Source organism: Lathamus discolor, chromosome 6 (genome assembly GCF_037157495.1).
Source record: "Lathamus discolor isolate bLatDis1 chromosome 6, bLatDis1.hap1, whole genome shotgun sequence".
NCBI classification, from domain to species: domain Eukaryota; kingdom Metazoa; phylum Chordata; class Aves; order Psittaciformes; family Psittacidae; genus Lathamus; species Lathamus discolor.
In genome coordinates this window covers 8,446,485-8,463,056 of record NC_088889.1, presented here as the reverse complement: position 1 = coordinate 8,463,056, position 16,572 = coordinate 8,446,485, and the positions used below count along the sequence as shown (strand labels likewise).

Sequence of the window (16,572 nt, the reverse complement as noted above, 5' to 3'; positions counted from 1 at the left end):
CTTGTTTTCTGTAGGAATTGAGGCTTTATGTAATTGTGTAGAAGCCAAAAGGACATTCTGAACCACAGAGGTCTTTCATATAGAGAAGATGGAGTAATTTAATTTGGCTAAGCTTGAAATATCAAAAAGAAGTTCTGAGGAACTTCGTAACAGTGCTTGGATAGAGGAGAGATCCCAAATTAACAGTTATTAATGATGTCATTGTAGGAAGGCCTGATGCAGGTCAGCTTCATTATTACTGGATCTGACAAGCCTATTGGCATCTGCACACATTCAGCCCAGTCATAAGATCGTAGAACCATGGAATGGTTTGGGTTGGAAAGGACCTTAAAGCTCATACAGTTCCAAGCCCCTGCAGTGGGCAGGAAGTTGTATGATCTCTCAACCATTTGGAGGAAGTGAACCTGGGATGAGAAGAGCTGGGGTTTTTGTGGTTTTAGGAAGGGGCAAAGTATGTAAATTTACAGGAAACTCTGTTTTTTAGTCTTGTGGGCATGCAATAAATATTCTTTAAACATAATGCGAAAATAGGCAGTGTTTTCATGAAGATAACTGAAAAATACCCTTGTAGTTTCCCAAAGCACTTAACAAACTGTCCTATACTCGGGGATTACTTGTTTCTTCCCACAGACCCACTAATTCTTGTAATCCTTTAGGGGTGCATCTTTCCATTGCAGTTATCAGTTGAGATGTATTTGATACTATATAAAAAGGGTCGTGGATCTTTGTTGGGAAAGGTTTCAAGTGAAATCAGAGATGCAGAGGGGTGAAGCCTGTGCTGCCATTAATTCTCTGCTAAATTGCCTTATTGGAATTGTGCCTACCTAGAATACTAGGTTTGAACCTCAGTGTCAGGCAGGACGGAGAGTGTGTGATTTAGGTTGGCAGTTGAAGATTTTGCATAGAATGAACTAGGTCTGACCTTGTGGGCTCTTTAAAGAGAGACATTGAGGAATGAGGCAGTCTTGAATAGTGAAAGAAGTGAGATTCTAGGCACAAGTCCAGAATGGAAATGAATGTGAAGATAAATGTCAGAAAGGAAAAACTGGAGTAAAGTGTTCAGGAGCAAGAATGGAAATATGGAGATTTAGGTCAGGAAATAAATACTGTTTTCACTTGAAAATGCACAGGGAAAGTGGTAGCTAAAGCTGCAGGCTTTAGAATGATTTCTAAAGGGTACTCATAGAGCTCCAACACTGAACTGCTGCTGAAGTTATGACAGTGGGCTTGATATTCCTCTACCTTCTATTCTGCATGGGGGAAATGATTACTAATAAAATTCAGTATAATGGAGAGGAGTATTCATTTGGTGGGTTTTCTGTTGGGTTTGCTCATGTGAGGAATATATAGATATTTAAGAATACTGTGTAATCTAGGTATTGAGTAGGTATGGCAAGGAAAAGAATGGTAAGGTATGTGCTTCTCCTTGGTTGTGAACAGCAGTAAAGTGTCTTTTTACTAGTAGTCATAACTGAAGGAAACTTGAAGTAATTTGTCCCAAGCTCATTCAATTCCAGTAATAACTTTTCACAGGATGGATTCTTTATTTATTTGATTCCCATTCTCCCCCTCTCCCTTTTGTTAGCCTTTGTTTGGGGGTTTTATTTTTTGCTGTTTGTTAGCCTAATGAATTAGCTCAGTGAGCTGTCAGTTGACAGACCTTATTTTGGTTTGAGATTGTATACCATAATTAATGTAATGCTAAATACAAAACTGAAGTCTTAAAGGCCTCCAGGTAGCTGTGATGGTGCAGGGTAGGGTTGGTTTGGGGCTGTTTCAAGTTGGTCTGCAAGGACTTTTTTAGAAACCTGTGCCGTTTGCAGTGTTGACATACCTGTTGGGGCATTTGCAGTGATAGTCTCATGTCGCTGTTGACTTATGTGTGAAATCACACCACTTGTAAAATATACAGTCTTTTAAATATAGTGAAAATACGAGCATATCACTGAACTTGTGGTCAGGCATTGTATCCCATGGAGAAGCATGAGGGGTAGTCTGAAACACTTGTAGGGGATTTGTCAATGCTTGTTTAGTTCAGCAGTGCAGTTCTCTATCCATAAATCTATAGCCTTCCATGAAACAGTGTAAAGCAGCAAACAAATACTAATTTACTGGGTCACAGCAGCCCATAATACTTGAGTTAAGCTGCACTGTAAGGTCAGTAGTCATAGAGTATGGTCAGAAGACAAGATAATATATTCCTCAGGCAATTTAGATCTTGCTTTAAAATATAACATAAAAATTGCCACTAAATCTTAGTAGTGCTCATAGTCAGAAACTCAATTGCTGAAAGGAATTGTATGATATACTTGCTTGTGAGAGCAGGGACCATCTCTGAAGAGCCAAGAGGTTTTTCTTAGTTGTATGTTCCTAGGCTCTGTGCCATAACCTGGCTATTCCTGTAATAAGACCTGTTTAAATCTGTGCTTCTCCAGTGGCTCTAGTGAGAAATGGAACCACATTCCCAATTAAAAAGGCTATATAAACCCTAAATAATTGAAAGAATATTGTACAGTTAATAATCTGCTGATGTTTCTGAACTGTTGGAACATCTTCCTGCATCCTAAATGCTTCTAGAGGAAGCATCAAAGCAAAGCAACATCTGTGTGCATTACTTCTGCCATGGCTGCAGCTCAAGAGGGTTATTATGGAATTGCTGGACATTGCATGGCTGCTTGTCTGCAGGCCAGTAACTTTCACTGTTGTGTGCATCCCATTCCTCAATTTGTATGTCAAGGATCCTTAGGAATGAAAAACCCAAGTATAGCTGATGCCTCATTCTGCTGAGACCAACAATTTGAACTATAATTTAGTTCTAAATCATCTTAAAAGACAATTTCCAGAATCTAGTCTGGGTAAGACAAAGATGGGATTTTTTTCCTTTAAATTCCAAGTGATGACAAGTCTTGCTGCCTGTGGTAAATGGGGATTTGAATTTATTATTGTAATAATTGTGTGTGTTAGAAATAGTAATTTAGAAATTATGCTCCACTGTTCAGTTACTGGTTTTCAGTCTGCTCAGACCCTTGTAACTTTGCTTCCTAGCTTGAAGATTCCTTTGGGTTTTTAATTCCCCCATTCCTAAGTATTTCAACTGCAAACAAATCTCCCAGTAGCTCGCTTTCTTATCAGCTAAAGTGAGCTACTTGTGTCCTTACTGTCTGGCGTATTATCTAATCCTGTAATTATCTCTGTGGTACCTTTCTGAACTTTCTCCAATTTACCTCCTCTTGCTCTTCTGTTCTATTCTGCAGGGACCTAGCTTAGAAACACAGATGGTGGAAGATGAAACTGAGACAACAAGTGAAGAATTGCCTCCTCATCTGCGGGAAGAGCCCCCTGAAGGTACAGTACCGGCAGTCAATATAAACTCTTTACATTAAATTGGGAGAGATGTTCTGGCCAAGGAAGTCTTATTTATCTGTCTGACTTGAGCGCCTACATTTGCCTATTTTCTGAGAGGGATAAAGCTTCATCAGTGCTGGCAGCTGAGCCAACCTCCAAGCCAGAGGTCTAGTAGCCAGCTGCTGGGCCTACTTCTGTATTCAAAGAAAGCTGCACCCACTGAGGTGGGGACATTGTTCTGCATTCTCTTTAACAATATGGTTTCTGATTAAAATTGTCCTGCTTGATCATCCTGTCTATAGGCTTAGGAATAAAATGCCTCCTCTACTGTGTTGTTTGTGATATTTTGAGCCTTCATTAGGGAAGACTTCCTAAGTAGTTATCTATTCTCTCCTTACCTTGCTCTGCAGCATCCTGCTATTGAAATTGTCCCCAGCAGAGACTTGTCAAAGTAAGGTGTTCTAGTGATTTTGCTTCTTTCCGCTGTCTCTCTTGGAAGCCAGTTTAGCCATCTGAAGAGGAGGTAGTGAGATGCTGTCAGTCAGCAGGAGGCTCAAAAATGGCAGTTTTAATTAAAAACCTTGTTTGCAATGACATGCCCTGGATTTAGACAGGGAATGGAATTTTCCCACTGTGTAAATGTTGCAGATATTGTATATGTGCAACAAAACAGGCGTTGCTTCCTTTTGAGTAGAAGCTGCTAACATTGCTGCAAGTGATGATACGTTTTAAGCTTTATCTCCAGTTCAGTGCCTTTTAAAATACAATCGCTCGTAATCATCATGAATAGCTTAAACAGCCCAGAGAGTGCTGAGTTTCTTATTGGCAACTTAGTGTTAAAATACCATGACATGTCTTTGGGAAACGTTAAGTGTGCTTTATATTTTCTCTTTAAGAGAGTAAGATGCTGATGCAGCATTTATACTGTCAGTTGTTCTTAAAGGGAATATGAACCAAGTAGATGGTTTTAGGAATTTGCTGCTCCATCCCTTCTTGTTGAGCATACCATTATAGTTTTCTCATTAGGTAGCAATTTCTAGTTGTGCCATTTCATATACTCTTGTGTTGGCAATTACAGTATATAGAGGTAAGTGAAAGGCTGGTCAATTTTTGCAACTCCTATAAAGCCAGAGGAAGTAAATGTAGAAGATGTTGTGATTTATATATATATACACACAGAGGATATAATTTTGATGTAGTTTTCTTTTGTTATCCCCTTTTCTTTGTAAGTAATGTGAAGTCAGCATGTAATGACAGAGCATTGTTGAAGTAAGAAGTCTGGTCAGTAGCCTGAACTGATGATTACATGAGCCTAGAGACCATATCCTGGAATGTAAAACGCAGGAGATCATTTTGTATCATCAGTTTATCAGGAACAGTCTTAGATTTTTGGACTATGGCTTTGAATTGTGTAATCAGAAGGTTTTATTTTAACGTGGCTGAGTATTTTTGCGAACTAAGTTTTTTTTTTTTTTTTTGTGATTGAAAATGCTTGTTTCTGCCTGCAGCCCTGCTGCTTTGGATGATGGTGAAAAATAGGAGTATTAATATTCCACTTCTGTGGCTTGCTGGGTGGTCTGAAACAAGTGTGTTCTCTGACTATGCCCACTTTGCTGGCATGAGGAAAAAGAACTTAATAGCGGAGCTGGTTTCATTAAGCAGTGGTATAGTAGGTACTGTGAGTTCTCTCAAAGTCTGAGCCCAGTGTGTACTATTAAAGTATTCAGTGATGTCAAGATTAGCAAAATAGGAGAAATATTGGGAGCACAACTGAAACTAGAGGCTGCTTGGGAGAAGAGGTGGAAAAACTTCTGAAAGAGAGCCACCAGGATTATGTTGATCTTACAGGTGGCTTTGTGTATTAGTGGAGCTGAGTAACAGTAGTCTTCCTTAACTGCTGTCCGTCAACATAGACCAGCCAGAAGACCATGTAGTTGCAGGAGTGATTACAAATACTCCATGAAAAGAGACCTCTGAAGTTCTACCATGCCATGCAGTACTGGTGTCATCTTCCTCTTCTACTGATTTCTGGCTTCTGATAGTGCTTTCACAGTTAAATCAAGCGCTTTGCAATAAATAAAGCATGTTGTCATGACTACTGCACTCCTGTTTCCTGGGATCTATGAATTGGAGACTGTGTCTGTTTGCCTTCTGGTAATGAGCGCATAAGGGATGGAAAGCTCTCCAGAGTCTGTGTCTTTCTAGCACAATCCATTACTTCACCAGATTGCATCACAGTCACTTCTTTTTCTAGCTTGCACTGCATATTTACTCCCCTCCTTTCAGGAGGGAATTGGGAGCACTGTGCTATATAAATACTGCAGGAAAAGGTGAACCTTCAGGGATTGTCTTGTTTCTGAGCAGCGTTGCAGTGTGGCCTTCTGCAAGTAAAGGGACGGTTTTACAGGTCCATCATGTACATAACTAAATTGAGTAGGTTTATGTGTGGGTAACAAGTGGTGAACAGCAGATGCTGGTTTTGGGTGTAGTGTGGCAACCTGTCAATATTTGAGATGAGTTTTGTGGTGTGGGAAAAATGAGGGAGATGGAGAAGACTACCCCAGGCCCCAGAGTTATGTTACAACATCAAGGAAACCTTGTGGTAAAATGCAACTGATGTAGAGTGCTGATGCAGTGTGCTGTCCAGTGGAGTTCCTGTAGTGAGCTCTGACAGGTTGGTTGGGCTCAAGGGTCCCATCTTTCCTTGGACGTTAACAGACGTGCAAACACGAAGGTCTGGGTCTCCTTAATGTGACATACAGTTTAAAAAGGAGATGAACCAGGAAACCCCTGAAAGACAACCAAGAAACTATCCAATAAAGGCTAGTTCCTGTATGTAATCTGAGTCCATTTATTTGATCTGCTGTCAAATGTAACTCTTATGTTTAAGACAAAAGAGTAAATGAGTAAAAAGTACAGCTGCTAACAGATCCTGTAGGTGGTATTAGGTATCAAAGATGGCTTTTTATTCTGTGAGGAAGACGTGTTATTAACAATGGCATGGATGTAGAATCAGGGAATGGTTTGGGTTGGAAGGGACCTTAAAGCTCATTCAGTTCCAAACCCCTGCCATGGCCAGGGACACTTTGTACCAGAGCACGTTAATCCAACCCCTGTCCAACCTGGCCTTGAGCACTGCCAGGGATGGGGCAGCCACAGCTTCTGGGGACAACCTGTGCCCTGTGTTGTTAAAACTTTCTTCTTTATCTCTTTCTAAAGGTATCCTCTCTTAGTTTAAAACCATGCCCCTTCTGTTGCTACAGGCCTTGTTGAAAAGTATGTCCCCATCTTATATACCACCTTTTAAGTACTGAAAGGCTACAGTAAGGTCTCCCCAGAGCCTTCTCCAGGCTGAACAAGCCCAGCAATCTCAGGCCTGTCTCCATAGCAGAGGTGCTCCAGCCCTCTGAGCATCTTTATGATCTCTTCTAGACTTGGTCCAACACCTTCATATCCCTCTTTGTGTTGGGGCCTCAGGGTTGCATGCAGAACTGCAGGTGGGGTCTCACCAGAGTGGAGGAGAGGGGGAGAATCACCTCCCTTCACCTGCTGGACACATTTGTTTTAATGCAGCCCAGCATATGGTTGGTTTTCCGGGATGCAAGCACACACTGCTAGGTCATGTTGAGCTTCTTGTCAGCCAACACCCCCAAATCTGCTGCCCTGACCCACGTGCAGGACCTTCCAGTACAGTAAACACGGCATAAAGAAGTGATGTGCCTGCAGGCATATGCGAACGCTGTGGCAGGCGCAGGACCTCCTGCACCGTGCCCCGTCCTGCAATGGAGGGGAGGAATCGGGACCTGGTCGGGTTTTGGCTGCGGGGACCCCGGAGCGAGCGGGCAGCGCCAGGGAGCGTTGGCGGGGTGCGCGCTGCGGCCGCGGGGGGGCGCTGCAGGCCCGCCGATGGCTGCCCGTGCACACCCCTGCGGCAGGCGGCCGTGGCCGCGGGTGTTAAACCTCTGCCGGTCGTACCCGGGTACAGGGGAGCCTGGGGAAGGCTGCTTGTCCCTGATGGTGCTTTACCTGTTCATGATCCCTCTGCCCGGGTCACACGTTTATTCCCCTTCATCTTTCCTTTCTCTCCCATCTTATTAACATACCTTTTTCCCACCTCGGTTAAAAGGCAAGCGTGGGGGAGCAGTCGTAAGTACAATGTGGCGTGCTGCTCAGGCTGGTGTGCTTGCCGCCCCGCAGAGGAGGCTGCATGTGTCACCAAGCAGTGCAGTGCAGCGAGCTCTGGAGAGGAGCCAGTCTGTTTTAAACGGTATAAAACACTTTCCTCTTTGCAAGAGGATCTGTGCTGCCACATGGTCAAGCACTGGGCTACTTCCAGATGGATTCTGTGATCTCAAATGTTTGCTGTTAAATGGCATTCTGTAGTTGGAGAACTGGTTTTAGTTACCCCCGTACAGCAGCACCTTGCTGTATCTGCTGCTTTTTTATCCACCAGTTCAGAGTTCTGTTGTTGAGCATTTAATGCAGTGCATTGTTAATTGTTACCATCACCTTGTTTTTCTGTTCTATTCCATTCAGTTGCTCAAGGAAAGTGATAGCAGTGAAGTCTGGTGGTGATTAAATCTTCTGTAACATGATCCATTATGAAATACCAGCATCTTCTTTGTTGGACAGCTCTGATCCTAATCTCTCCTATTTGATGAATTGCTGACCCTGACCATGCTCCTGTTTCTTCTGCCTGTTGCCAGCAGGTCCTTCCACTTTATTCAGCACTGTTTAGGCCACAGCTGATGTACCGTGTCCAGTGCTGGGCTCCACAATATGAGAGAGAGATGGACATGCTGCAGAGTCCAGCGAAAGGCTATGGATGTGATTAAAGAGCTGGTGCATCTCTTCTTACGAGGAAAGGCTGAGAGAGCTGGGACTGTCCAGCCTAGAGAAGAGAAGGACTGGGGGATCTTTATCAATGTGTACAACTACCTGAGGGGAGGCTGTAAAGAAGATGAGGCCAGGCTCTTTTCAGTTGTGCCCATTGACAGGACAGGCGGCAATGAGCACAAACTGAAACACAACTAAACATAAGGGAACACTTTTTCACTGTGAGGGTGAAGTACTGGAATGGGTTGCCCAGAGAGGCTGAGGAGTTTCCCACCCTGGAGGTGTTTAAAAGCCATCTGGATATAGAATTGTAGGATAGTTTGGGTTGGAAGTGACCTCTAAAAGTCATTTAGTTCCAACCCTCTGCAATGACCAGGGACATCTTTAGCTAGATCAGGTTGTTCAGAGCCCCATCCAACCTGGCCTTCAGTGTTTCCAGGGATGGGGTGTCTACCACCTCTCTGGGCAACCTGTGCCAGTGTTTCACCCCTCATAGTAAAAAAACTTACTTGTATCTAATCTGAACATGGTCCTGGGTAGCCGATTCTAAATGACCATTGGTGAGCTGGGTGGTTGGACCAAATGATCTACAGAAGTCCCTCCCAACCTCAACCATCCTGTGATGCTCTATCTCATAGGCACTACCTCTATTTAAATTCTCTTTCTGAAGTTCCTGCATATATTCCCCATTTATTACGCTAATTCTTATCAGAAAAGTAGCTTTACTGCTAAATATTACACATTTTGAGAATGCATCCTTGGTAGATACTGGGGTCTGGCTGTAGCTTCTTTTGGCCCTATGTTGCTAACTAGTACTGAGTATACAAAACCTTCATGTAAGATGGTGTGGTCTGGTTAAAAAGCTGTATCATTGGTTAACAGCAGTAGCCCCTCTTGGGAGTTTACAAACCAGTTTGTTCTTCCATGGTCTTTTAAGTATTAAGTGCTAAGATTTCATCAGCCAACCTCCTGTGATCAATTTGGCAATAAGCCCAAGAGTCTAGTGTCTGAGCCTTCTGCTATCTCTTCTGCAGAGATATTCCTTCTTTGCTGCGGATTGGGCCATGTGGAGTAAAGCTTTATTAAAAGCAATGGTTCTTAGCAGCTCTATAGTATATAACAAATCTTGGGAAATTTACTTTCCAAATAACTGTGGTGTTCCTAATTCAAATTGTTTTACACTTGCTGTGGGTAAAGAGCACACATGGATAGTTACAGTAAATCAGATGATTTGCACCAATTTAGAATGTAGTATCTTGTGTGAGCCTTATAATCTGCCTCCATGGAGGCATATAGGCTTTTCTGCTGGTTTATCTCTTCTACAAGATATGAGTGTTGCATGCTTCTGTAGGAAGCTTTAAGACTCCTTATTGACAGTTTGGGAATCTCTGGGAGTTTTGTGCATTACTTATTCAGGATTGACTTTGGATGCAAATATTTACCTTACAGATTTAACTAGTACAGTTGTATTTCAACTGAGATACTACCATGCATTTGAAACTTCTGAAGTTAATTGAACTTTTGACTTCATATTGTGGTATTCTCTTACAAGAGCACAAGGTTTATTGAAGCAGATGCCAGAAGAACATGCTGCTTTAGGCATCTCGTCTGAGATGAGGCATTCAGTTCAAGTCTGTAATACAGGTGTCTAACTTTGAAAAGGTGTATTCCTCTAAACAGATCCAGTTCTGATGAATGGGTGTCATTTTTCCGAGTACTTTGCTTAAAGTATTCTTTACAGAGAACAGTTTCCATCAGAGACAAAGTTTTTATTGTTGGGCCAAATGTTTGCTTCAGTAACTGCTATACTGAGTTTTAAATGCTGCAAACTTGAGCTGTGTTGTAGTTTGCATCTTCTTGTTGCAAGTAATGTTTAGTATGTTTGTCTCCAAACTGCCTATATCCAAATAACTACGAAGAAATCACCTTGGAAAATGGTGCACTTAATAGCAATTCCATTTCCTTTCAGTGTTAAGCTCTGTACTAAAAAGTTTGCTTTTTCTGGTACAAAGTAACTTTAATAAAGTTGCCTGTTGCACTTAATGTGATCTACTACATACATACATAAGTATGTATGTATGTAGCCTACCACACTAGCATCTTGAAGCTCTGTATAGCTGGCAGGGCAAAACTGTGGTATCTGCCAAGCTGCCTTCTGCTTTCCCAAGTCAAATCACTCTCTGTTGTGGTATATCCCCAGCCGGCAACTAAGTACCACGCAGCCACTCATTCCCTACTTCCCTGGGGAGGAGAACTGGAAAAGTGTAAGACCTGTGGGTGGGATAAGATCAGTTTAATAATTGAAATAAAGTAAAATTTAATAATAAGGGGGCAGGGTAGGTAAGGGGAGAGGAATAAACCCCAAGAAACACAAGTGATGCACAGTACAATCACTCGCCACTGGCTGACTGATGCCCAGCCCATCCCCAAGCAGTGGTCGGTGGCTCCTGCCCAACTGTCCCCAGTTTGATATTCTATGGTATGGAATATCCCTTTGGCTAGTTTGGGTCCTGGCTGTGCTCCCTCCTGGCTTTTTGTGTCCCTCCTCACTGGCAGAGCATGGGAAACTGAAAAGTCCTTGACTTAGGGTAAGTGCCACTTAGCAATAGCTAAACATGGTTGTGTTACCAGCATTATTCTCAGACTAAATCCAAAACACAGCACTGTACCAGCTAGTAAGAAGAAAATTAACTCTATCGCAGCTGAAACCAGGACACGGCTTCAGTGTGCTACCTCTTGAGGTCCGACAGTCAAATCCTTCTACAGAGGAGCTCTTTAAATGGTCTGCTTTTTTTGTCCACTGTCCAGCTGGCAACGTTCTCAGCCTGGATTCACCTCTGCAGTTCTGTGGTCTTGTAACTGAAGCGAAAGGCTGGGAACTGGGACAGCTATAATCTATTGCTCGTTCCACTGTTGACTCATTCTAGTCAAGCAGTTTGGCTTTCCTTGAACCGTAGTATTCTTTGTGTATGAAACAGAAGTGACTGTTCTTATTTATAAATGAGGACGGTGAAAAGCAGATTGTAACTGTTTAGGCTTTTAGAGGTAAAAGATACTTGAAAACTGAAACAGAAAATGTGATCATATGGCATAAATAATACAAAACTTTGCCCAATACATAACTTGTCAGGCTTTTTTTGAGTCCTCAAAAAGGTGATTGAACTTGTCAGGTAACTTCAGACAGCAAGGCATGTTTCTTAAAAAGCAGAGAAAGAAATTAGCAGTGAGGCTGTCTGTTCTTTGGAGCTGGGACTTTATGTACCTGGCGTGTCCTCTCATCTGTAAAAACATTTCCTGAGCTACTTCTGTAAATGGCCTGAGGCTGAAAAGCAACATTTCAGTATCATCTGTCTCTCTTTAAGGCACAGGTTCCATGCAGTCATGCTCTTCTGTTGGCCAAAATAATTCTTGTTTCAAAAGAAATGACCTGGAGTGTCAGCTCAGTCTTGTGCACAGTCTACCTTAGTATTTCTGGTAAAGCTCTAAAACCCTTTCACAACTGTTGAAGCTCTAAGTGTTGTGTTTCTGTTTCAGTTGTCATCACCATTTTACTAGAATCTGAGATTCTTCTGTAAGTTCTCCATTGGCTGTGTTGGCTTCCTCATGCTTAATTTAATTTTGTTCTCTGGAGGAAATCAGCAATCTGAAATAGGTGAAATGGGAACAATGCTCAACCAATGTCTGCGTGTACCCCTGTTTTCCTCTTTCACCCCCCAACCGTTCTGTGTTGCTGCTGCCTGTGCTTGCTACTGACAACGGGCATCTTCGTTATGTGGTCTCCTAGAAACAGCGTGAAAGCTATTTAAATTGTTTTTATTCCACTTCTCCCTCTGTCCTATTCTTTCCTCTTCACTGTTTTGGTATGATTTAATGAGATGTTACTGTGACAGCTCAGAATCCCTTTTCTCTAGCGTACTCCATGCCCTGCAAATCATTCTGTCACTATGTTGTATGTGTGCCCAGCATATGCTGTTAATGCCAGCATAAACAGCCTCCAAGTGCCTGGCAGATTACAGAATAAAGGTTCTTGTAACTTAAGTATGGGAAGCCTCTTATCAGTGGGTCTTGTTAATACAGTAAGGTTGTGAAGTGAGTCAATAACCATCTGGTTTTCTCTGAGGGTGTTTGCACACAGGATGAGGATGGGGCAACAATAGTTTTACCGTTTGCTTTGGCACAGTAACTGTAAGTAATATGCATCATCCAAATGTAAAGACATTTCAGGGTGAAGGGCCAGTGGGCAGCCTCTGTCAGAAGATACGTCTTTATCAATTCCTAGTGAATGTGTTTTATTCTAGCAGTAGGCTTTTGAACTGCAGGAGTGACAAGAGTTCTGTTTGGTGAGTGGAAGCAGCATATCTTATTACCTGCCTGTAGTGGCAGCCATTCATCACTGTTTTCATACTAATTAGAGATGTATGAAATGATGAGTGTAAAAGAATGTATATTCTAATGGACTAAAATAAGAGGCAAGCAAGTCTCACTTATTTCTAGCTACACTCTAAAGTACTAAATAAGAATGATCAATGCAGTAAATCCAGGTCAGGAGTGAAATTGAGTCCGTATATCAGTGTGTTAACAATGATGATATCTTGAAGTGCTAAACTATTAGAGTATTATAGCATTATAGCAGGCAATTAAATCATAAGGGTCGGTACATGAGGCTGTTAATTCTGCCTCAGAAGTGAGTGAAAGGCCAGTTAACATTTCATAAACATCTGTAGTCTCAACCTGACTGCCTGTCTTGATTTCATCTGTTTGTTCACAGTCTGAGCCACTACTTTGACTACCAGGATGATTGCATGATTGCACCAATCTGGCCTCTCCTGGACTGATCATTTTGGATCAGAAAACCAATCTTACCCTGAAGAGTAGGTTTCTTTTCAAAGCTGTTTATGAACTTCAGGATGAGCTGTAAAAGTGAGGGGTTTTGTGTCAATTTTCTTGCCCTGGGGGATCGTATTCTAGAAAAAGATCTTCATCTACTTTGAAATTGGGTAGAATCTTAGAGTAATTTTTATAGAGAACAGTCTTGTACTAGTATGTGTGTGCAGTTCTGTTTCTTATTTTCTGATCACAGTGAAGACAAATGCATGTTCCTTATTAATGTGGAGGATTCTTAAGCCACTGTAATGTACTTCTTTGGCATATCATGGGGGATCTGCCCTCTTTCTATCCAGATGATGGGTGAGAATGAGTTTAGCTTAGGCTAAATTTTAGGTTTACTCCAGTTTTTTTTGTTAATGCCCTCTCTGTACCACTAACATACTACTCTTTTCAGTGTTGCCAAAAGTGTGTAATATTCAGTAGGATATATCTGCTGTAAAAAAAAACTCCAGGCGACTTTATATTTTTAGGTCTTCTATCACAAAAAATTGATGTCTTTTTCTAGATTATATCATAAAGGAAATGACATAAATATTCTTTGTATAAAATACTGAATGCACAGGTAATACTAAAAATGTGGCCATGACATTTCTGTGAATTGTGAGAGGGTTCTGGGATTGCTAAAAGAATGTCCTGGAATCTTCCTGGATTAGAAAGAACAGATTTATAGTCTTGCAGTATAACAAATATTTGTTTCCTAGCACCTGAGACCTGATCTTTGGAGTAAGTGGGAGGTGTTCAAGAGGTAGGCAGGAGATGAACAGTTTGTGATGTAGCTGTGTGAGCCATTCACCAAACCCTGTTCATCCATTTAAGACTCTAAGAATCTGGTAATGGTGTTGACTTCTACTCTTTTACTTTCTGAAGCTTCAAATTTAATGTAAAGGTGTAAGACCTAATAAAAATCACAATGGTTCTGCGCTGTACAGAAGTTCAAGGTTCTTATTTCCTTCCCCCCCCCTCGACTTCTCTGGAGATTTGTGTGTGGTGGTGGTGGTGGTGTTCTGTATTGTATTTTTGATACGTTTGTTTTCCCTTAGAAAGTTCTTTGAATACAAAATTGGAATATTTCTAGCTAATTACATGCACTCATCCTCTTTGGTTAAGCCAGCCATTTGTATGTATTCAGTACCAAGAAATGTGGTTGAATGAAGTGCCCGGTACCTCTCACTCATCCTTCCAAAAGCCAAAGAACGAGCCTGCAAGGTTTAATACAATATTATTGCAATATGTTAAAGTTAGGGCTTGCTCTGGGAAATGCAAAATGAGGCTGCAAGTTTGCTTTAGTGTTTTTATAGCTCGAGAATGTTATTGTTACTGTTATTGCAGTGTTTTGTTCCTAGCATCTTGAGGGCTGTTTTTTGCTCAAAATATTTGACTTATTTAATCGCAAAAGTGGGTAACTTCTTCCAGTCTATGAATCTTGCACCTTTACGTTGAAATAGGAGAAAACACATCTACCAAGTCTCAATATTGCCGAAAAATCTCCTCTACATTATGTAAAGAAATACATTTTCTGCAGGATCTGCAGATGTTGGAAGAAATTGTGATTAGCTGAACCCAGCTGTAATTGAAATACAGTTTGGTGATTGGTTTAAGCTTAATGTGTGCCCACACAGCTGCTGAAAGAGACCTTCCTACATCCAGCCCTGGTTGCACGTTACCAGTTTTGCCCCACTGCATGGCCATGTGTGTTTGGTTCCTAGCACAAAAGCAGCAGAGCACCCAAAGTGTCTCTTTCTGAAGAAAGTATGGATGTAAGCAGGGTGAGTTACCATTCACATCGTTCCCATATTGTATATTGGAGGATGTGTAGTTTAGCTGAATAGAGCCTGTAGCACACATATGAGCTTGTATGGAACTGAAAGATAGGCTTTGGGTCCAGTGTGTGCTGTGGGGCTCTCCTGGCTTCCTTGTTTCAGTAAGGAAGAGAGGTGCAACCACAAGCATCAGTAAAACCCTCTTTTGTGGTAGCGTACAGGAGGTCATCATTTGATGTCCCTGTTTCTAGCAACTTCAGTGGAGCACTGCAATTAAGATAGTGAGGAAAGCAGAGGGATCTTGGCTTTCAAACTTCCTCCTCCTGGCTCCGGTCCAAGTATCATTAATATGACATGAGACGTTTTGTTGGTATTTGATTAACTGGGAGGCTTGTTCTTGTTGTGGGTGACACATTGTAAGTTAACCACCCAGCATGCTGACATGTGTGATTAAAAACAAACACTTACAGCTAAATTGAGACGCCGACTGCCGAGTGCTCCGCTGGGAGAAGCCCGAGCCGTGAGGGACCCGGCTGGCTGGGGTGGGCCACACCAGCTTTTCTACTGCTCTGTCATCAGCAGCTTTTGAGTTCAGTCCTCTATTCATCACTGCTTATTTTTCAACACCTTCTCCAGCTGGTTTTGTGCAACTAAAATGCCCCTGACAAAATTTGGGAATGGCAAAAGGCAGGGTAAGAGTTGCATTGTTCGAACAGGTTGCCCTGTAGTGATGGCTGTGGTGTGAGCTGCTGTTCCTTGGTGATTATCAGCACCTTGGCAGTGAGGCTTTCCTGCCATCCGGAATGAAAGCGCCCTCCAGCCATGGGGATTTTCCTCTCTCCTGCCTCCTGGGAGCTGTGACCAGCACGGTGCTGTGGCTGACATCCCGGCAGAGGGCTGCCAAGACCTCCCTCCATGGTGACCCATACCGGCCTTCTTTATTATATCACGAGCTCACATTTGCTTTCTCCATGAGTTTTTAAATTCCAGGCCATCAAGAATGTGTCTGGATTTTCTTATAATTAGCTAATTAATCTCGCAAATAAAACTTGAAGAGGTAGCAAAGTTCCTTTTCCTCATAGTTCCCATCTCATTCTCTTTATTTTAAGGTCCTTCTCTTGTTGGGATCCTTGGTGTGGAAACAATTGCAACATTTCCCAGTCAGCAGCGCGGTGTCTTTAAAGAATGTGTCACCCAGACAGGCTACTGAATGTCCCAGGGAATGAAAACTGTAGCCTACACAATAGCCTTTAAAGTGTTGGTAGCGCTTAAGCTGTATTTCCAGACCTGAAGTGTGCTTCGCAGCATAACAAGAAACCTTCTGCTGATTCAGTGGGCACTTTCAATTCCACTTAAAGGAAAATGTGCCCTCTGACCTGTTTCCAGACAGATGTGCAATGCTTGTAAAAACACACAGATCCTTTTGTCTGGAACTGCTGAGCTACATCGTGTGGTGTAGCCTGGAGTTGGGTGGCCTCAGAGAGTCCCTGTTAGCCCCTCTGGGAAGGGAGAGCCCATGGGAGAGGTGTGGGAAAGATGGGTGTTCCTCACCTCCATGACAGGGTGAGCTGTCCTTGCTTCAGCATGCAGCTCCTGTGGCTGTGGCAGGGCTGTTCTCGTTTTGTCAGCCCTGCAGCTGGATGCTTTCTTCCCAGTTTGCCTGCCGATGTATTCCTGAAGCAGAGTAGACCCTTAATTGATTATTGACTCTGTGAATCTGTTGGGAAGCATTCTGGGGAAGGGG

The 16,572-nt window shown here is 42.4% G+C and overlaps 1 protein-coding gene across 7 annotated transcripts in view; it reads left to right on the top strand.

Moving 5' to 3' along the window:
• LOC136016567 (transmembrane protein 263-like) overlaps positions 1-16,572 on the top strand; it is a 240,463-nt gene that overhangs the window by 42,144 nt on the left and 181,747 nt on the right. For all 7 annotated transcript variants that reach the window (XM_065683947.1, XM_065683945.1, XM_065683943.1 and 4 more), the window contains one exon: positions 3,255-3,345. In XM_065683947.1, coding sequence (XP_065540019.1) covers positions 3,276-3,345 — 70 coding nt within the window. In that variant the 5' untranslated portion in view covers positions 3,255-3,275. The remainder of the gene's footprint in view (positions 1-3,254; positions 3,346-16,572) is intronic.